The sequence below is a fragment of the Podarcis gaigeae genome (assembly GCF_964106915.1).
Source record: "Podarcis gaigeae genome assembly, chromosome: 2".
NCBI lineage: Eukaryota > Metazoa > Chordata > Lepidosauria > Squamata > Lacertidae > Podarcis > Podarcis gaigeae.
Window position 1 is genome coordinate 31,948,029 of NC_139679.1, and position 21,646 is coordinate 31,969,674.

General features: G+C 48.8%; 1 protein-coding gene across 13 annotated transcripts in view; it reads left to right on the forward strand.

Annotated features, from left to right (window-relative positions):
• RBFOX3 (RNA binding fox-1 homolog 3) overlaps window positions 1–21,646 on the forward strand; it is a 219,572-nt gene that overhangs the window by 194,953 nt on the left and 2,973 nt on the right. For 4 of the 13 annotated variants that reach the window (XM_083727695.1, XM_083727687.1, XM_083727692.1 and 1 more), the window contains 10 exons: window positions 8,144–8,398; window positions 9,594–9,734; window positions 11,368–11,421; window positions 13,225–13,317; window positions 14,364–14,424; window positions 14,751–14,804; window positions 15,188–15,320; window positions 16,881–16,920; window positions 17,997–18,058; window positions 20,714–20,792. In XM_083727695.1, the coding sequence (XP_083583821.1) occupies window positions 8,177–8,398; window positions 9,594–9,734; window positions 11,368–11,421; window positions 13,225–13,317; window positions 14,364–14,424; window positions 14,751–14,804; window positions 15,188–15,320; window positions 16,881–16,920; window positions 17,997–18,058; window positions 20,714–20,792 (939 nt within the window). In that variant the 5' untranslated portion in view covers window positions 8,144–8,176. Of the gene's footprint in view, window positions 1–4,854; window positions 5,584–5,831; window positions 6,051–6,531; window positions 6,882–6,914; window positions 7,074–7,101; window positions 8,399–9,593; window positions 9,735–11,367; window positions 11,422–13,224; window positions 13,318–14,363; window positions 14,425–14,750; window positions 14,805–15,187; window positions 15,321–16,880; window positions 16,921–17,996; window positions 18,059–20,713; window positions 20,793–21,646 lie in introns of those variants that run through there. The other 9 variants (XM_083727688.1, XM_083727697.1, XM_083727696.1 and 6 more) reach the window with 9 other exon arrangements.

A 21,646-nucleotide genomic window follows, 5' to 3' on the forward strand; every position in this document is an offset into this window, starting at 1 on the left:
TGATGATGCAGCTATGGAAAATTGCAGAGCACCTACTGTTCCTCACAAGTGACCCAACATTCAGGTTTTTTTTTGTTTGTTTCTACATGTGAGTCAGAACTTATACTCCTTTTTCCTGGAATGTAGCGTATCTCTAGCTAGGGGCAGTTGTGAAGGTCTGCCTATAATTGGCAGTTTCTTATTGAAACTGTTGACTGTGTTTCATGTACCACTAAAGGCAGAGGAACCCATAATCTGTGGCCTTTGTTTCCTGCAGAGGGAAGAATACCATGGGTCACCAAATACCTTCATTCCAGTGGTGACAAATGAGGGCATTATGTAAGACCACTATTTTTAACGTACTGTTAATACCATTATATGACCCCAAATCCTGCTCACCATGGAGTAATATCTTTAAAATGACCAAGAAAATATTCTAAGCAAACACCAAATGCATACATGCAACTTCTTCCAGAAAAATGTTTAGCTTCTCTGTGAGAAAACAAGCACATTTTACTAATTTCTAACCATGTTAAATACAAGCAGTTTCCTTATACATACATACAGGCCCACGTAATTTATTGTAGTCTCTTTACATCCACACTCAACCCAGTAGGCATTACCCAAGAGGCTGCCTGGGGTGGCAAAATACTAAGAATGCCAGAGGAGTCTGAAAATCACAAACCAAGAAAATGATCTGTGGTCTAAACCACTGAGCCTCTTCAGTTTGCCGATCAGGTTGGCAATTTGAATCCACTCTATGGGGTGAGCTCCCATTGCCCTATCCCAGCTTCTGCCAACCTAGCAGTTTAAAAGCATACCAGTGCAAGTAGATAAATAGGTACTGCTGCGGCAGGAAGGTAAACGGCATTTTTATGCCCTCTGGTTTCCGTCACAGTGTTCCATTGCACCGGAAGCAATTTAGTCATGCTGGCCACATGACCTGGAAAGCTGTCTGTGGATAAATGCCAGCTCCCTTGGCCTGAAACGAGATGAGCGCCGCCACCACCCCATAATCACCTTTGACTGGACTCAACTGTCCAGGGGTCCTTTACTTTTAACTTTTACCTTTATTTGGGACAACAACAAAAATGATATATGCAGAACATCCAGTAGTGGCTTTGGTTCCTGATTCAGAGGGAGAGGAGTTAATGGAATTGATTAAACCAGAAGCATAGCCTTAATAGTCTCTGGTTCTGTGCCCTGACACAAAACTGAGGCTGAGTCCAACCACCAGAGTCCCTCTAAATATAAGACCTCACAGTGCTATTTTTCTAGGAAAAAGGGTGCTGGAACTCACCATGAATGCTTCCCTTGTTCTCTTATAATGGCAATGATGCCCACCTGAGAGGTGTGTAGACTGAGTTCCAGCTGAAAAAAAAAACCCTGGGACCACAGAACCAGGCACACTTCAGTAAGTGCAGCCTCTGTGCTGGAGCTCACAAAGGGACCAGCATCTTCACACACACACACCCAAAGACCTCAGATGCCACCGAGTCTGTGCACAATTTCAGGCAACAGGTCCAATAAGAGTTAACAGGGACTGAGTGGCAGGCTTAAGTCCTGAGGGCTGCTGCTTCTAAGGATCTCAATTCTCCAGTAGAACCTGGAAGGGCAGTGCAGGCTGAAGGACTATGTAAGAGCTTGGTTAGCCAAGTGACACTGATACAAAACCCCACACATACACTAAGCAGAAGAATTGCAGACTTCTGGCTGTCAACATATTGTACTGGAGACCCAGCTGTCCCAATGTTTTCAGTAACTGCTCTGTGGGTCTCATGAACTTGTTGGTGTTGTTTTCTTCCCAGGTCCTTTGGGTATTAAATTCTGAAGTTTGTTCCCAAAACATGTAGTGATGACCACTAACTTGAATGGCTTAGGGGGGAAAAGAGACATGTTTATGAAGGGCAAGGCTATAAATGGCTACTAGCCATGATGGGGACGTTCTACCTCCACTCTTAGAGTGTGCATTTGAATTCCAGTTGCTGGAAACCACAGCAGCAGAGAGTATTGCTGTACTCAGGTCCCAGTTGTGTGTTACTAATCAGCATCTGGTTGGCCATTGTTATGCTGGGCTGGACAGACCTTTGCCCTGGACAGATCCATCTGGGATCTTCTTATCTCCCTGTGGAAGTGGCTAGATAAAAACCTAATATATACAAGATTTTGAAAATCTTCATAGGGGAATCTAGATATCTCAGCATTCTTTTACTTTTTAAAGCACTGCTTTCTAACCCAATGACTGCAGATAAAAAAACAATGTGACATCTACTGTGTTTTTGCTGGGTAGGAATCGTTTTTGCTGATGGCATAGGATGAGACTAAGTCTGGATAAGGATTCCAGCAATCTAGGAGAGGTAAATGGCAGAGGTGCCCAACTACTGCCTCTGGGAAACAAAGCACGGTGCAGTCATAGGACTCCATTTCCCACAGTCACAATGGCAATGCCATTTACACACCAGAAATTGGATTGTAGCACAAACACGATCATAGCTTCATAACCATTACTATCACTCAGTACTTTTCCAGCTGAGCTTTTTTAAAGAAACATCTTAAGTATTCCTCCTGCTTATGTATCTATGCAAAGTGTATTACATGCACAAATCAAGCATGCTATGTAAATTAGCCCAAGATGCATAATTTCTGTTGCCAAGTTAGGGCAAGCGAGTGCATGCAAAACTTAACCTCCTCAACTAGAGGGTGCCACATTTGGCAGGGTAGGTTTCTTAAGCATAATTTAGTATCCTGTCTTCAGCCAGAGTCTATTGTCAGGTGTGGTGAGATGTGTTAGAAATGCTAAGAATCAGAAGCATGGAGAGCTTCCAGTAGAGTTTCCTAATGAGGATGAATCTTGGACTCATTGTGAAGATGGGAGTGTTGCTCTAGCACTGGCCAGTAACTGAGGGTAAGGCCTGTGTGAAGCCCTGCCTCCTTGGATGGAACCTGCTTGGAGTTAAAGAGATTGTGTCCTGTCATACAGTTGTGCACTCCTGTGTGGTTGGAGAATCTCTTCTGGTCCCAGAAGTTGAAAAGAAGAGTCATTGTGAACTGCTGGTAGTTCAGGTGTGGGGAGTCATCTGAAGAAGGGGCAGAGCTGCCTTCTTTTGAACCAGGGGATGGAGGCCTATCTGTTAGGGTTCCTCCTCTGCAGAAGCTTCTGTTGGAAACTGCCTAATGGAGCGCTTTCGGGGCCTAATCATCCAGGTCAGAGTTCTCATTTGACTCTGAGGTGAGTCAGAATCCCAGACCATGACAAGGACTTCCACGCACATACACACATTTTGAAGACAATTTCTATAACCTATTTTTGCCCCAACAGAGACTCCTAACTCCTGAGATCCCTGGGTCTGATCACTACTTTCTGTAACAGCTTGAGCCTGATTGCCTGTTTCCTCTCCAGTAAACAACGTGTTTGGCATGATACGTCCTAAGATGCTGTAGTACCAGTAAAACAGATGCATGTCTCCCTTTCTCCCCATTCCCCCAAGATGATTGAGTGCTGACTTGGTACAGGAAGAAGCAGAGTAACCCTTGAGTAATTTGCTGATTCAAAAATGGTTGTTCCCTGTGTACTTTTTGTGCCAGCCACCATGTCCCAGGTGAAGAGGGCCTTGCAGCATCCTTTGATGTGGTTAGGAACAGGGCAGCCTTGAGACAGGGCATGGGGTGGAAAGGTTTCTCTGTTCAAGCAAGGAAAGCTTGCCTGTCCAAGCCTGTCCCACTGTGATCTTGCCTTGTCATAAATTAACCACACACACAATTAAAGAGCCTGTCTCGGCTCCAGGAGCTGCAGATGTATTTCATCCCGGGAGAGAGAAACGGAGAGAGAGAGAGAGGCACTGCTGTGTGAGGGCTATAAAGCATCTGAGAGCAGAACTTGGGCTCCTAGCAGAGGGGCTTGTGGCTGTTTGTCAGCACAAGGCAGGGGACGTGGTGTCGAATGGGAGGTGGGGGAGAAGAGAGCAGTGAGGTGTGAAACAGTGTGTTTTTGAGCAAGGGAGAGAACTCTGTGCACGATTGTGTCTAGGAGGAGTGTGTGTTTGTGTGTATGGTAGCATTAGTAGCTGCTGAACATGGCAATTGCGTAGACCACTTCATTGTGTGGGTTGCTCCCTTAGCATTGACAATGTAATCACACCATTCTCCAGACATTTTTTAGGATCACCTAATGGCTGGCGTGGCATGGAAGCTGACCTTCCACGCAGTGCGAGAGATCCAGTAGCAAGCTGGTGGACACTTTGTGGCTGCCATGTGGCACAGCTACAAGGCAGAAGGTGTTTCATGCTGCTTCCACATGAATAACAGCTGTGGGTAGCTGGATATGTCTGGCGGGCCATGTTTGATACATGGGCAGAGCCGCCCACCTGTCAGTCACCAGATGTCACAATGAAATCAAATTATGCAGACAAAGGAGCAGACTGCAAAGTGTTGATGATCAGCTCATCATTGGGTGTTGGAAAATGGTGTGCACAGTGCTTTGCAGGTGCTGCCCATCACCTGACAGGCAATGCCTGCAAACTGTCTTTGGGCTCAGCTGCATCTTTACCTGCCCACCACCACCACCCCAGTGCCATATGTTGTCAGGCAGATGGGAGAGGCTTGGTTGATTTGGCCTTGTGAGCCAAATAGGGAGGTCTGCCATGTTAACCAGGTCCAGGAGGAGCCAGATGATCCTGACAAGAGCGACCAGCAGTAAATTACACCAAGTGAGTTAACGCTTTATTAGCAAAACAAGATCTACACAGGAGTGTCAGGCCTAATGAGCACAGCAACTCATCTCCATCAGGTCTTGCTTCCTTGAAGCAGTTGCCAAGACTAAAGGTTCCCGCCTCCCCACAGTCACCCAAGTCTCCTCCTCTCCAGGGTTTCTTCCAAGCAATCAGAGACTATACCTATGTGCTTGCCTTTGAACCTCCTGTTTCATGCCTCTCCTGGTTCTGGGAGGCTAAGGAGGAGGGTATGTTGTCATAGCAGGAGAGAGAGAGACACCCATGCCTCTTCACAAGCCTAACCCATCTCTGCCTCCCTCCTCCTCTTCAGCTTCTGATTCTGGGATTCTCTCTGCCACAGACTCTCCCCGCTCACTAAGCACTGTTACCTCTTCAGCTCCCAACACCACCTCTTCCCAGTCTTCTCCCTTTTCTCCTTCTGATCACTCATTGTTGTCCCACTACCAATACCCAGGTCTTGAACCTTCTTTCCTTGGGGGTTCCCCAGCTGGTTCCTCCCACCATTCTTCTGCATCCATCCAGTCCCTGACTGGTCCCTACTGCTGCCATAGCTTGCAACTCTGAAATCAGTGAAGTGATATTGTGGCCATGTGTGTCCCTGGTATGTTTGAGTGGGGGACCACCTATTCTCCAAATGATGGACAGTTTTACTTATCCTTTCTTCTCTATCCCTGAGAGAGGTCAAGTGGAAGTATGTAGGAGACATCTCTGCAAGCTTTAACCATCCTGTGCTGGCCATTCCTTTCTGCCTGCCATGTCAGATTTCCTGCTATGGATCTAAGGCATTGTTGGAGTCTGCTTTCCTTTGAGGGTTGCACATCCTTATGGATAATCTTCCAGCCAGGCAAAAGCATTTGAGAACAGAGCAGGGCTGGTGAGTTATGTGACCTGTGGGGTGGGGAGGGGCCTAGGTAGAGTCCTGAGGGCTGGCTAAAGCCCTGGAAGCCCTCATTTGTTCCCCAGTCCTGGGGTTCTGCACCCTTGATGTAGGAGCCAGTTACACCAGCATATTTCTCTGTATAGTAGCAGATGCTGGAGCAATTAAGGGAGGCTCTTCCTCATTAGTCCGGCCATGTGCAGGACTTAGTAACATTGTAAACATTATGGAGGTGGGGGGATAGACCATGAAGAAGGGCATTGCTTATAATATAATGCTGTATTAAGTGCTGTGTGGAACCTCTGTTTTAATTCTACTTCCAATGAATTACAGAAAACCAATGCCTCAGCAGTGCTAAAGGGCTCTGGCATGGAAGCAACTGTAGGTAGTTGCCTGTCCATTTGTAAGTCGTTTTTCCCCCCTCTCCACTTTTGACTCAGTATCTGGCAAACTGATCCAAGCAGGTATGCTTCGCTTGTTGTTTGTACACTGTCTTGGAAAAAAAAGCCCACATCCTTTTCAGGTGTGGTTTTCAGGTCCATTTCAAGTGTGATAATTGTGAGAATTAGACTTGTGTTCCCATTTGCGGGGTTATCAGAAGGCAGCCCTGGGTCGTTTGACCCTTTCATTCTCTCCCCTCCCCTACACAAGACACTCTCTTTTAAAGTTTAAAGAACAAATAACTTTTACTTAATGTACTTGTCATTGCCGGCTAAATATATACAATGCAGGTAGATGATACATAAGTTGCTGAAACATCTTACCTAGATTTTTATCTAAGACTGACTAACATTTACAGGCTGACATACTCTGAGGTAGACAGCAGCACAACACAACATAACTGCTGCTCTAACTGTTCAGATGTTTCAACCAACTGCCATAACTGTACCAACTGCCATAACTGCCACAGAGTGTATGAAGGTCATAGAGTTCTACAGCTCTTTCAATTTACCCTTTACCTATGCATTCTGGATGCTAACATCCCACAATAGTGACAAATCTAGCGATTTTGAAATCTGGCTTGCTGTGTTGATTCCTGCTGGAAGCTTGGAGAGGGGAGACAGCTGAAATGTACACATTTTCCTGTACCATTCTGCCTGCCAGAACACCTACGGAACTAGCTGGCATCATGGTCCAATGGTTATGTGTACACATGGATGCACTTGAGAGCCTCAGTTTTGAAGCATAATCTTTGAACCTTGCAGCTTAATGTGTCAAAAGATGGCTGCACTTTGGTCAAGAGAGTTGTTAATGCAGAGAAGCAAATATTGTTTTTCACAATTATCTAAATATATGTGTGTATCACACAATTACCCATATACATATGTGCATCTATCTATATGTATGTCTGTCTGTCTGTCTGTCTGTCTGTCTGTCTGTCTGTCTATCTATCTACACACCCACACATATGAATATTTATATATTCCGGGAAACTGAAATGCCAGAAGGAAGCATGTGGACAAAAACTAGTGGTACTCCATGGCCAGGTATCCATGTCTTGTGTTTGCAGCATAGCCAGAAGAAAACCTGGAATCTAGTTTCGATCAGCTATTATTTTTAGAAATTTGGAGGTTTCTAGCCTAAGCTTAGAAAGTAAACCAGAGAGAGAGAGAAAACCTTCTCAGTGTCGGGGAGTAGCTTGGCAGGCATTATAAGGATTAGGACAAGGGTGAGGAATCTGTGGCCCTCTGGACATTGGCCCCCATCAGCTGCAGCCATCATGGCCAGAGATTAGGGATGATGGGAGTCATAGATTTCCTACCCTGGATTAGCATGTAGCTATTTGTAGTTTACAACTTTTTAACTTTGCTTCCCGACCCTTATTGTTGTTGTCTCATTTCTATTCCATAAACTCATAAGAAAATATATTGATGTAGTGTACTGAACCTCAGCTAAAAGCAAAGAGCTCAGTTAATAGAGCATGAGACTCTTAATCTCAAGGTTGTGGGTTCAAGTCCCAATTTTGGCAAAAAGATTCCTGCACTGTAGAAGGTTGAACTAGAAGACCTCGTGGTCGCTTCCAACTCCACAATTCTATGATTCTGTGGTACAATTATACTATGAACATAGCAACAAAATCAAAGGAGACTACATTAAAATAAAGAGGCATACAAAATGGGTCATTTGACAAGAAGGTTATAAAATACCTGACCTGCCTTCATTTGTCATGCGCATTTCTCCTTTTAATTCTCCCAGTGTCAAAAACTTTCAATTAAATTAACTGAAAGCAAGGATACATTTGTGCACACCTGCAGATGTTAACGATTTGCATCACTCCCTTCCCTGCCCCCCTCGTTTTCATGATGCAGAATTTGGATTTATTTATTTATTGGTTCAACACATCACTGACTGTGGCATGTAGGAGACACCTTCAGTTATACAGCCTTGCACTGAGGGGAAGATTGCTGCAACTCCGATGAATCATTGGATGGACTTGTATCAGCCATTTGGGAGGGGAAGAGGGGACCATGGACCTGACCATAGAAAATGCTCATGGCCCCTCATGAAGCTCCAGGCAATGAGTCAACACGTTTCTCTCTTTATTATGTCTCTGCAGGGCAACCAGGACGCCACGGCTCCGCCTGACGCAATGGCCCAGCCCTACCCCCCAGCAACGTACCCACCACCCCCGCAGAATGGCATCCCTGCAGAATACGCTCCTCCACCACACCCACACCCAGCACAGGACTACTCGGGGCAGAGCACAGTACCTGAGCATGCCTTGACTCTCTACACGCCAGCACAGAGCCACACCGAACAGCCGGGCACCGACGCCAGCACGCAATCCATAGCGGGCACACAAACAGTACCGGTAAGTCACTTGGTGCTTGAAAGAGAACCTGTGAAAGGGGACCAGCCCTGGCCCGGAAAGGGCCTGCAGAGTGGGTTCTCAGGCCAGTTCAAGGAAGCCTGCAGTCAGGTAGGGAAGGGGGAGGGTGGTTCTATCTGCAAGGATGCAGGTATGAAGCCAGGTTGCTCTGCCGTCCATGTGCAAACTCAGCTGGAAAGCCCAAGGAGAGGTCTCCACTCAAAAAATGGAGGGAGGCAGAACATCCTGGTTCGAGACCAAGGGGCAGCATTATAGGCAAGCAGGTGGGCTAAAGCAGCAGATCAAAACCCCTCACCCTTCTCCTGGCTTATCTGGCATAAGAGACAACAAGGGATGGCGAATTGGGCCTGAAATAGAGCTGAGGGCTTGTGCAGCAGGAGGCAAGTTCACAGAGGCAATGCCAGTGCCCCAGCTGCCCCGTGGGCATTTGTGGCTCAGTGCTTAAGTTTCCTGGCTCCCCTTGTGTCCCTAATCACTTGTAATCTACCTGCTTGGCTGCTTGCCAATCCCATCGTGCCAATGATGTGGTTGTAATGCAGCTCAGTGAGGAAGCGCTGAGTGAGCAGTTCCCAGCCGCTCCTCCGCCCCTGAGTGCCAGGCTGGCTGCTTGCCACCGCGCAGCGGGGAGAGTGAGCTCTGCCTCCCCACATGGCTGCACACATGCAGACCCACATGCAAGCCCAGAGGGGTCAAGCCAGGACCGCTTTGTTTGTCCCTGCCCACCGTTGTGGAGGCACCAATCTTTATCCTGCTCTCTCATGAACACAAACGTAATAACGATCAGAACCCCTAAGAACACCCTCTAAGGTAGGCCAGTGTCATTATTCCCATTCTGCAGTTGGGAAGGTTAAGGCCTGAAGCCAGATAGGGAATCTGTGAATGGTGAGGTCTGAGCAGCTCACAGTCTTAACTATCTGCATATGCCACTGATCTGTGTATGCTGTTAAAGGTTTGCAGCTGCACCCTCTCCCCATCCATCACCTACTGAGTTCATATCACCACGTACTCAAAACCCAATGGCCACATGCAAAGCCTAACTCCCAGCACTTAGCACTCCTGCAGGCGGCCCATATATCTGCAGCCAGCTTTTGCAAGGGGCAGTGATGGTCTTAAGCAAGCACAAAAGAGTGGTGAGATCACAGTGGAATCTCTCTTTAATTTTCCCCTTCACCCCCAGCACACAGATGAAGCGGCACAGACAGACAACCAGACGCTACACCCACCAGAGTGTGGTTCTGACAAGCAGCAGCCCAAACGGTTACACGTTTCCAATATCCCTTTCCGCTTCCGGGACCCTGACCTGCGGCAAATGTTTGGGGTGAGTCCATTCCTCTCACTGCCCGCAACCTCTTTCGCTAAGCACGCTGACAAGTGTCCCCGGAGAACTCTGAGTACCTGCTACAGGCAGAGCCAGTGCTGCCATTTCCATTCCATTCCCTGTCGCGGGCATCACTGTTTCTGTTCCACTGCATTTTGGTTCCTGCCAAATACGTTATTCACCTTGCTGTCCGGTTTTTAGCATAAATTATGTAAGTTACCTAAATTTGTTTCAACGTAAAGGATACGTCAGAAGCAATTAAAAAAAAAACAGCTACATTTTGTAAGTCTGCGGACTTAAGAAAACCAATGACATTGTGAAAGCGTATTGACTATTTGCTTGACTGATCTCTGTTGCTGACCACAAACAAGCATGCAAACTGCAACAATTTCCACTTCTTATTCCATTGGAATTTTCCAACATCCTTAATTGGTGGGATCAAATAACATTTGATCCCAAAGGAAAGGACAGAGCATATTCTTTGTATGCAAAAGGTTCCAGATTCAATCCCTGATATACCCAGATAGGGCCAGGGCCACCTCTACCATTAGACAGAGTGTGGCAATGGCCTCAGGTGGCAGATGCTGGGGAACAACAACAGCACTCCCTGGAACCCCCCAGTTATTCCACTCTGTTGCATCAGGACCATTTCTATGCCCCTCCCTTCCCAACAAGCAGGCTTGCTATCTCAGTTGTGTAGGAGGTTTTCATGTCACCCGTGGTGGATTCAATTGCCAGTACAACTGGCTGATCTACCGTGCCCTTCTCCTCTGACAGCAAAACACCTTGGTCCAGCTCTGGCTGCAGCTAAGAGAGACCCATGTCTGAAATCCTGCACAGCCGCTGCCAGTCAGAGTAGACAATACTGAGGTTGATGAACCAGTGGTCCGACTTGGTATAAGATAGTTCCCTATGTTTCTCAAGCTGTGTGCCCTCAGCATCCTGCACACATCTTCTCCATGAACAGCTGTTGTGAGGTCTCATAACAACCCTTGTGGTGAGAGTGCAGAGCTGCTCCTAGCAAAGTCATACCATGGCAGGAGCTCCCTTCTAATCTCTCCCATGAAACTTGTGACACCACCCCAGCCCCAAGTAGGACTGACCTGTCTTCTCAGCCTATGCATGGGTAGAACTCGGCCTCTCTCAGCCTGGCAGCACATGAGACTGACTGGTCCTTCAATCCTGAAGTGTCTGCCATGTTGCTATCAAGCTCCCAGGGATGGAGCAGGCTCTCAAAGGCCTATGACAGAAGTGGGTATTTTGTGGTATTTTACTCCCCAGATTCCACAGTGGCCCTTTTGGAGTAAATGGACAGCTTAAAAGGCTCAGGACGCAATACCTCAAGGACCGCCTCCACCCCCACTGTATGAAAGATTTCTGTTCTCCCAGGCCTTGGACTAATTAAATTATCTATGGCTTTTTAAAAAGTCACGGGGTTGTTTTTATTGGTTTGTTATTACATTATGTATTTTTGTGGTTTTGTACTGTAAACCGCCCTGTGGTCTTCAGGCGAAGGGTGGTATTTAAATTTAATAAATAAGTAAATGAAAGCAGACATGCTAAGATGGAGTGGACAGGGAATGATTACTCCTATTTTTACCTTCCTTCCTTTTGTTTTTGTTTTGTTCTGCAGCAATTTGGAAAGATCCTGGATGTTGAGATCATTTTCAATGAGCGCGGCTCCAAGGTGGGTTCAGCATGTTGGTGTCTGGTGCAACCCAAACATCAGTGTAGGTGCGCCTTCCCAGGGTCCAGACTGCCCTCTTGCCCCTTCCAGTTTCCTCTCTGTGCCTCAAGTTGCCTACCTAGTTTCTAATCACCCCTCTCTCCCACCCGCCCCCTAAAACCCTACAGCCATTGACTTAGAATCAAAGGTTAGTGTTTTAACTTTCACCCTAAAAGTGAACATGCTGAATGAAGATACTCCACAATATCAGGTTTCTGCATTCTTCAGATTCTAACTCTGAAGCAAGCAACAGAGAGAGTAAGGTTGGAAAGATGATAAAACTAGGAACTGCAAACCTTATAGCTAAGGCAACTTAATTGCAGGAAAAGAACACCCTCTCATGGTGAAACTGGAAATCACTCAAATTAAAAGAGGGGGGAAATGTTTTACCTAAGGCAAGTTGTTGCAAAGGTTTTGCAGGAGATAGAGTTGAGCATGGGTCTTTTTCAGAAATACATGCCAAAATACTTAACATAGTTTGCATTTTGTTTCCAGGAGGATATGGGGGTGTTTAGTTTGACAGGATTTGAAATTTCTCCCAGCTGTTAAATAACACATTTACTGAGTTTTCCTAGGCCCATTCTTCAGGTTCAATATTGGCTTTTGGGGTCAAACCAGACTGTGACATGGGAGATGGGTGACCAGATCTCCCCACGTCTTTCTCATAGCTTAATTTCTCCTTGTGTGTATGTCATGGTGTGGGTGGGGAATTGGATCAGGAGCATGGCACTGGGAAAAGGGGATGTTGAACCCATAAGAACATAAGATGAATCAGACCAAAATCCCATGTTGTCCAGCATTTTGTTCTCACAGTGGCTATCCAGAAGTCCAAGGGAAGCCCGCAAGCAGATCCTGAGTGCAACAGCACTGCCCCCACCTGTGATTCCCAACAACTAGTATTCCTTTCTCCCTACAATGTTTTCCTGATTCAAATCCCCACCCCACCCCACCCCCCCACCCTGCCACAAAACTTATATTAGGTTTTTGGGGCAGGGGGGTAGGGGTGGGCAGGTATAACCCAGGTGCCTGTGTTTTCCCCATCTCCCAAAAGAGCTAATGGCAATGTTTGGGGAGGGGTATTCCAAATGGGAAATTGCAATGATGGGGAAAGGGTTAAACCGCTCCCAACCACCATCACATCCTTTATCCACACCCCAAGCTGCATTTAAACTTTGGAAAAGGTGTTAGGAGATCCCCCCAGTCCCAGATTTCCCATGTCACTGTCTGGTTTGGCCTTTGGTCCTAGTCAAAGAATGAGGACTTCCCACAGTTTCCATCAGACATTCAGAAAGTGAATGAATATACTGTAATACATCTCCAGGAATGTAATGCCTCTCCAGGTGGAATCGATTGCAAGTACCAGTAGCTCAGTCCAGAACACCTCACTCTTCCCATGAGGCAGCGGCAATGCACTCTGCCATGTCTTGCCCTGCAATTTGGGCCTCTTGGGAAGCTGGCACCTGTCCTTATTCCTCTTGAGCCTTACCCCCTCCCCTTCTCCTTGCTTTGTTCCCCCCCCCCCCAGCCCTTGGGGGTCGCTTGGGAAGTTCACATCCTGCCTCTTTCCCCCAGGCCCTGGGGGATTCTTCTCTCTACTGCTCCTTACTCACCCCCCTCTCTCTGTCCTGTCCCACCCACCCCGTTTCCCCCCCCCCTTCTCATTCTCTTCCTCCTACTCCTCTTCCACCCTCTCTCCCTCCCTCCCAAACCCCCCCCCCTCTTTCTCTTTCTCTCTCCATTTCCCTTTCTCTCCCCCACTCACAGGGTTTTGGGTTTGTAACTTTTGAAACTAGTGCAGATGCCGATCGGGCACGGGAGAAGCTGAATGGCACCATCGTAGAGGGACGCAAGATCGAGGTGCGAACATGTGCACTGCCTGCTCTGCGTCGGGGCGTTAGGAGTCACACTTGCTCCCCACATGCACACACACACACAGACACCCCTTTCTTTTCTAACCATTTCTACCTCTTGGGCCTCCCAGGACACGCAGGCGGGCGAGTGGATGTTGCATGCCCTGTGCTGTTGATCTCCCATAGGTGGTGGGGAGGGGTGGGGCACAGAGCAAAAGAAGAAGAGGAGGGCAGACCTTCAGCAGCAGTCTGCTGGGATCTGCCAGGGAAAAGCTGGAGGGAGGGAGGGCAAGCATGATGCTGCCAAATCCTCCAACCTCCCAGGCGCCAGCCAGATTGAACCACCTGCGACGCCTAGGCCCTAAAGGGTAGTCGTATTGCTGCCTGGCTTCCTTCTTGGTTGTGGTTCTGGTTTGTTTTCTTCAAAATGTTACATGATGGGGAGCCTCAGTGTCAGTGAGTGCAGAGGTGAGATGGAGCAAGGCCTTTGGTTTCGCCCTGGTGGACAAAGTGTTGTGCCATATAAGATGCTTCTTGCAGAATAATGTTGCTTGAGTTCGCCAGGGCTGTGGTCAAGGGCGGACAGGCAGTGCTGATCTGATGCTGACGCCATCGTTTTCTGGAGCTCCTGCCCCTCTGTGTTCCTTTGCATCTTCACAAGCCTGTCTGGTGAATGGATCTCCCACTGTGCATGAAGCCTGGGCAGGGCCCTCCCTGCATGCTGGGTGTTGAACGTTATGCTGGGAATGGAGAGGTTCAGGAACGTTTCCTTCAAAAGCTCCAAAATTCAACTTCCCACTCAACACGTCTGAAGCCTGTGTGCTCCAAAGGGCTGTACACCTAAGATAAGGAAATCGGGGCATTGCCAGACCTGTCATATGCAGGCAGGGTTTCCAGCCCATACTCTTTGGAGAATCTGGTCCAAACCCTGATTGGCTTTTATCAGTCCGGAAACGTTCCTTGCGTCTCTAGTCCCACGTTCCCTCCTGGGAGGAGGATATTTTGGTCCAAGGCCTGTCACTAACTCACTTTCTCTGTGCTTTGTGTTGCCAGGTCAACAACGCCACGGCCCGGGTAATGACAAACAAGAAGGCAGCCAATCCCTACACAAATGGTAATGGAGTGAAGCTGTGGCAAGAGGGTGTGCTAGGCCAGAGCTGGTCATTGCTGGAAGACTGGCAGGCCTTTTTTTTTTTTTAAGTGCTTTCTGTGGGGTGGGGTGGGCCTGTGTCAGGGCGTGGGCAGGCGTGGAGCCTGACTTTGTAGTACTTCCTGGGGAGGAATACATTTGACAAAATTGGCTCTTGTTTACTAGAAAGCTTGACCCAGAGCTACTTAGGCCTTTCACCTAGGTCTCTGGCAGGTGGGGCTGGCAGTGAGAGCACAGGACAGGTATGGGCCAGGGTGATGCTCTCACGTCTCCTTGTTCTTCCTCCCCAGGTTGGAAACTGAACCCTGTGGTGGGCACCGTCTATGGCCCAGAGTTCTATGCAGGTAATGTCTGGATCAGACCAGGTCCCTGGGCAAGATCCTTGCGTGCTTGTTCCTGACACAGGTGCCTGTGACAAAACAAGAAGAGGGGGCTGGGGGCAGGGGGCAGGGTGCTATCCTTAGGGCCTCAGTGAAACAGGCCAGAGGAGGAGACATACTATGGAGCTCTTCTCAAGAGAGTGGAGCAGGAGGGGAGTTTTGGGTGCAGAAAGATTCCCAGAGGATGTGTATGAGGATATTTCTCAGGACACCTGAAGAGGGGCAAGCTCCTCGCTTCCTCTCTGGGGGATCCCTCCTCTGCCACGCAGAGGTGGGCAGGCCGTGTCTGGCACCAGGAGAGGACTCTTCGGGGGGTGCTCATGGGGGTTTCCTTTTCTCTCCCACAGTGACAGGCTTTCCATACCCAGCCACAGGAACAGCGGTAGCATACCGGGGGGCGCACTTACGGGGGCGGGGGCGCACGGTCTACAACACGTTCCGGGCAGCTCCCCCACCTCCGCCCATCCCCGCTTACGGAGCGTGAGTATTTGCCGCAGAGACAGGGGCCTTCGAAAGGCGGGCGGGGGGAGCCTTTGGGCTCTTTGGACGGAGACAACAGGCGATTGGTCTGCCCCCACATTCCCCACAAGCAAACCTCAGGGGAAACACTTCCCAGTTGCCCTGCCCTGACTACATCTCCAGCCATGTTTGGGGCATATTTGGCCTGCACCTGGCTGGCTGCCCGTTTCACCTAGAGAAAGGCGTCTGCTTTAGGTGTGCCTGTTTGATTAGGATAGCTGGCCATAGAAGTAACACTGTGACTAGCACACTCAGGAGGCAGACAGAAGGTATTCAGTAGCCATTTTGTCTTGGCTCTTTCAGAAGATTTGTCCCTGTTTGCCTCTTTACATTTTTTTTTTTTTTTTTTGCGAGGTGGAGGAATACAGGCAACTTCCCACTAGCACAGGGGTTGTGTTGCAGGTCAATGCATGCTTCAGCCCGTTCCGCCCCCTTCCGGGGCCCAAAGTGGCACACATGCATGCCTTAGTAATATGCAAACTGGTTGTTTCCTGTACAATCTCTTCTGTGTAGTGAAATAGAAACTGACAGTTATATATAAAGTGAGGGTTTGGTTTGGTTTGGTTTGAATATTGTGACTATGCAAATAATAGGCTAAAGGAGTCCAGTGGGTGTGATTGTCAAACCCATGTACTTACCACATAGAAGACACTCATGTGGCACTTCACATATCACAAGCTTTGCACAGCTGGGAAAGCACACTGTGTAGTTGTGCACTTCCTCCCCGCCTGCCCCCCCCCAGTAAGAACCCTCAACTCCTCTGCCCATCATAAATTATGCAAGCCAGTTGCATTCATGCAGATGTGCTTTGCGCAAAATATTTATTTGTATGCTCTAGTCTGAAACTGATTTGCGCAGTGTAGATTTTATTGATTTATTTGGCAGCAAGGGAAGCATGAGGGACAGCTGGGCAAGGAAAGATGGGAACATCAGAAGAGCTCATCTAGTCCAGCATCCTTTTCTCACCCTGGCCAACCAGATGCGTGGGGGAAGCCTGCAAGCAGTTTCTGGGAAGTGCTATTCAGAAGCATTGCTGCCTCCAAAGGTGGAAGGAGACAATGACTAGAGGCCATGCAGGATGGGACAGGTGGCCATAGTAGACACAGAAGCTGCATCCTTTACAGATTCTTTCTATTCCCTACTGACAGAAGAGTTAGAAACTGGCTTAGTTTAGTGTCTGTACATGAGTAATCATAGCATCCATGTGCATGCTTAAGCATGGAACATATCTGAGTGGCTGCAGCCAGATTCCCCGAAGGAGCATCTGCTCCTTCTTGGTCATCCCACTTGCCTGTCAGGCAGATCACCCCCATCCAGCTTGATGACTAGCACATTTGCATCTCCCCCGCCGTCGAAGCAGAGAGAGGCCATTAACAGCACTGAAAACCAGAGTCACAGAGGTCCGTTTGATGCCAGAGCCAGGGTTACCCTTTGAAACAAATGTGCAGTCGCACGGAATGGACTTCAAAGTGCCTCGCACACAGCCATAAGTCACCGTTGCATTGCTTCTTTCCTCTGCAGAGTGGTTTACCAGGACGGATTCTACGGTGCTGAAATTTATGTAAGTCCAGCCTTTCTCGATTTGCTCTTACGGGGGGGGGGGGGGGGGGAGAGAGAGAGAGAGAGAGAGAGAGAGAGAGAGAGAGAGAGAGAGAGAGAGAGAGAGAAATTCTTGTTTGTTGACTTTCCAGTCCAAGCTGCAGTAGCCCACCGGCTGATTCTCGTGCTACGCCACTCCTCTCTTACCCCCACAAACACACACACTGGTAAATAGGCACATGACCTTCTGGGAAGGATATTTCATGTCTTGACATCCCCACCTGCTCACTTGGTTAAGAGAGACGACCGGGTGGGGGATTTGCAGAGCCAGTGCTTGCAAATGCAACGCAAGCGCAAAGGATATTCTGCTTGGTCTCGGGGCATTGGGGAGCAGAGGAGGTAAGGCAGCAACTGTACACCCTCCATCTGCTCTATCCCTTTTCATCACTCCTGAGTTGCTGCTTATGAGGTGTGTGTACCATTGACTCTCCCCACCCCCACCCCGCCATTGCAGAGTCCCCCATAGCATCAAGGCAGTGAAGGAAACAGCTTGAAATACGCTTCCCCGCATACATGCTGTAGGAGGACCACTGCAAAACAGCAGAGCATGTTGGGACAGGGGTGGCGCTCAGGCTCGCACGCAGGTTCGGCCTGCCAGTGGCCCTGTGCCTTCTACAGCTGCTCCCCCACAGAGCAGGATTTATTTGCTGGTCCAGTGTCAGCATGCTGTCTTCTAGCGGCATTTCCCCCTCCATATTTAAAGTGCTCTGGGCAATATTTCAGGCGCACACTGACGGATTTATCAGAGGCGACATCTCGTTAACACCGCCACCCGCCAGGGAGGTGACATTCTCTCCTCAGCATGTTTAATTTCTGCAGGTTAATGTTAGTGAGATCCCCAGGGAATGCTAATGAGACTGGTGTTGGGCTAGTCTGGTGGGGTGGCTGCATGCGTCCCTCCTGAGCTTGGTTAGCACCTGGGGTGCCCAGCTTCTTTGCTGAGAACCAGCCTCATGGCACAAGATGCCTCTTTTCCTGGTTGCCGGCACAGGCACCGCAGCCTTCACAGAAACTTTTTGTCTCTCCTCTTTGCTCCAGGGGGGTTACGCAGCCTACAGATATGCGCAGCCGGCAGCGGCAGCAGCAGCTTACAGTGACAGGTAAGCAGCCCTACCTGTTTATTAGTCCTGATCTTGCGGTTCATGGCCTGTTCCCCTGCCCAGTGTTATCAGCCAGCATCCTCGACAACAAGGATGAGGAAGGGTGCCCCCGCACTGTCCCCACCAGCACCACCAGTTTACGGGGTCTGGATAGGACACCCCAAGGAGTGAGGAAGGTGGGCCATCATTGCCTTCAGCAAGCCGTGTTCCCATCCTCTACAAACCCACTTCTGCATCTGTGAGGGCCATTGCTTGACCTGTCTGGATATGAAACTCCAGGGCTCAGCAGCGCATAGAATTGTTGGAAGGGTCCCTGAGGATCATCTAATCCAACCCTCTGCAATGCAGGAATATGCAGCTGTCTCATACGGGGATCAAACCTAAAACCTTGGCATTATCAGCACCACACTTTAACCAGCTGAGCTATCCAGACTCAATCTGACCTGACCCCTGGCTCTTATTATAACATGCCTCCAATACCAGTTGTTCATGAGAATCTGCTTCATTCCTTTCACACCTATAGGAATCAATTATTCTATTCTATTCTATTCTATTCTATTCTATTCTATTCTATTCTATTCTATTCTATTCTATTCTGGTGGACATACCTAACTTCATATGGATATGGAGCAACTGTATGGAACATGACCAAGTTCTGTGGGGCCTGTTAGGTGGCCTCTCTTGCAGGGCAAAGCTCTGTGGTAACAAGGTATCTTGCATGTGATCTCAGTGATCCCTGAGGTGTCCTGGACCCATGTCACTCAGGACTTTGTAAGTCAATCCATGAACCTTGAACCTGGCTTGGTTAGCAGGTGTGCAGCTGTTTTAACAATGGTGTGACATGTTCTAGAAGCATGGAATTGTCGAGTTGGAAAGGACCCTGACCAGAAGCTCCCATCCACAATCTGCCTACCACAAGCCTCCAGTCCAGACCCAAGGGCAGCCCCACTTAGAGCCCATTGCAGTATTCAAACCTCCAAGTTATCATTATGCACACAAAGTAATTTGAACTATAAATACTAAGCATTCTTAAAATCCCCTGAGCTTTTACTGCTTTAAGACTTTAGCTATTGAATATCAGTCTTGCAACTCCATTCTTCTTTTTGAAATATTAGTTTAAGAACCCCTGGAATTAAGCTCTTTGTTCCTTCTCTTCCTCACACACAAAATCCTCTTATAATTTATTCCTCTTGGTTCATATGATCCAATATTGCCAAAGGATCTGCTCCAGTCCCTGTTCCCCATCCTTCCGCACCCTTTCCTGTTTTCCAGAGGCAGCCAGGAAGCTATTCAGCCTCCATTTCCTGTGTGCCACACACAACCAGTTCTTTTCACTCGATCCCCTTTTCCAGCTGGTTGCTGTAATTCACTCCGATTCCTCCTCCATCTCCTTTTTCTAATAAGCACAGATGCACAGCATCACAGACTTAATGTTCACCATCTAGGACAACATCTAGCCAGGGAACCTTTTCTAGCCCAGGGAGTGTTCAGAGGACCATTTTGCCCTGAGGTTCCCCACTCCTCATCTAGGATAAGTGTGGGAAACCTTTGGCCCTCTGGGTCTTGCTGAGCCACAGCTCCCATCAGCCCCAGCGAGCATGGCCAATGGCCAGGGATGATTGGAATTCAGTGTTCAGCAACATCTGACAGGTCAAAGGTTCCCCCACAGCTGATCTAGGAGCTGGCCAGATTTTTAAGGAGCCCAAGTTGGGGTGCCTCTCCCTAGTTAGCCTCCCTCCTCCTTCCCTCCCTGGGCTGCCATTGCCTTAGTTCTCTCAAGTCTGAGGAAGGGGCAGGCACTTGTTTCATTCTTCCCACGCCCATCACTTCTGGCCAAACGGGGGTTCCAGGCACATGCTTCTGTCTCGCACACCTCGCTGCCCCCCACCCTGCAATTGCCATTTTGCACCAGAGAAGAAATGCCCAGGGGACTGGAAGCACAACTTGGGCATGTAATGTGTCATTCTGGCCAGAGACCTGGGAGTTGTGCTGCCAGTGAGAGCAGGAGATACTCCACAAGGTGGAACCGGAGCAGCAGTCCATGCCAGGGCAGCTCTTTCAGTTCGCAGCATGCCCACTGCTATCTGTGACAAGGCAGCATAGGTGATGGGCAAGGGCTGGGCTTGAGCAGGTGTTCCCGAATACACACCTCACAACCTATTTTAATGTGTATTTCTTTTACGCTCTCTCAGTTCTTTTCAGGTTTTGCGTATTTTCCCTTGCACTCTGGTGCCAAGCACAGAATTTCCCTTGTTTGCCACACTTTTCCAGTGGCTGGCCCTTGGTTGCTAGTAATGACTTCCTTCCCTTAGACCTTCTGAAGATGTTCAGGGGGAATTTCATCCGGGCTTAAGGAACCAGAGTGGTGGGAATGAAGATGCAGTTTGCACATGGCTCACAAATCTTGGTGTATTCTAAGGGTGTCCAAAGTCTGAAGTGCTCTGTGTGTGTATGGAGGAGACCGAAAGCTCTTTGGTGGGCTGTTTCCTAACAACTCAGAAAATAATCCTGCCATTTCTGTTGAGGTGTATTATAACTTAAAAAAAAAAAACTATGTATGACATCCGGGGCCTGATTCATGATTTTCTCAACATTTAGGGTTGGCAACTCTGCGACCCCCCAGTTTCTAACGCTGCCCCCTGTGTTCGCTCCTAGTTATGGCCGAGTTTATGCAGCTGCAGATCCTTACCACCACACCATCGGCCCTGCTGCCACCTACAGCATTGGCACTATGGTAAGAGCCCTCCCTCCCACCTATTTGCGCGTGGGGCTGTCTGGGAAGCATGCCGCCTTGGGGCTGGGCTGGCCACTTAGGGAAAAATGAGAGGGGTGTTGGGAAACATCCAAATTCACCCCTCGGTTGCAGCCGCCTCCTCAGCACTGTGCAGGGAAAGGAAGCCTAAGGAGGAGAATCCCAAGAGTGGGGAGGGAAGGACAGAAACACACAACACACACACAGGGCCTGGTGCAGACCCTCCTGCTTTCGTGGCCACTAGGAAGGACATACACAGGCCTGCTGCGACATTCTTGGCTGTCACCAGGCTTCCTCCTATTTAGCCTGCCTTGATGCACTGCTCTGTAGGGAAAGTGGTCCAGAGCGGGCAGCATCTTGTCCAAGTGGAAGTGGCCGTTTGCTCAGGAACCATTTCTGAAGGAGCAGCCAACTCTTAGGCAGAGAACTGGAGCAGGGCAGAGGGTGGGGTTGGTTGCACAAGCACACAGCCCGACGCCACTCCCTGCTACTCCCGATCTCACACACACTGCCGCACCCATTTCTTGCAGTGACACCTCCTTGCAATCAGCTTTCACATACAGCATCAAAGAGGAGAAACATCCAAGCCACCCTGCTTTACTAACCTTCCCCACCCAAGCCACTAGCCCGTCAGTGCCTTCCCAGCGATAAAACAAGGAACGAATGGCCTTTGCAGCCATCTCGTGGGCTTAAGGAATTGGGTTCAGTTCTTTTGGGTGTCGGGGGGGGGGGGGAGAGGCAGGGCGGAAGATCCAGGGCTGGCTGAAGGGGACTGAGGCTTGAGTGCAATCCGTCTCTCTCCCTTTGCTACTGAAATGGTCCATAGGAAACAGCTA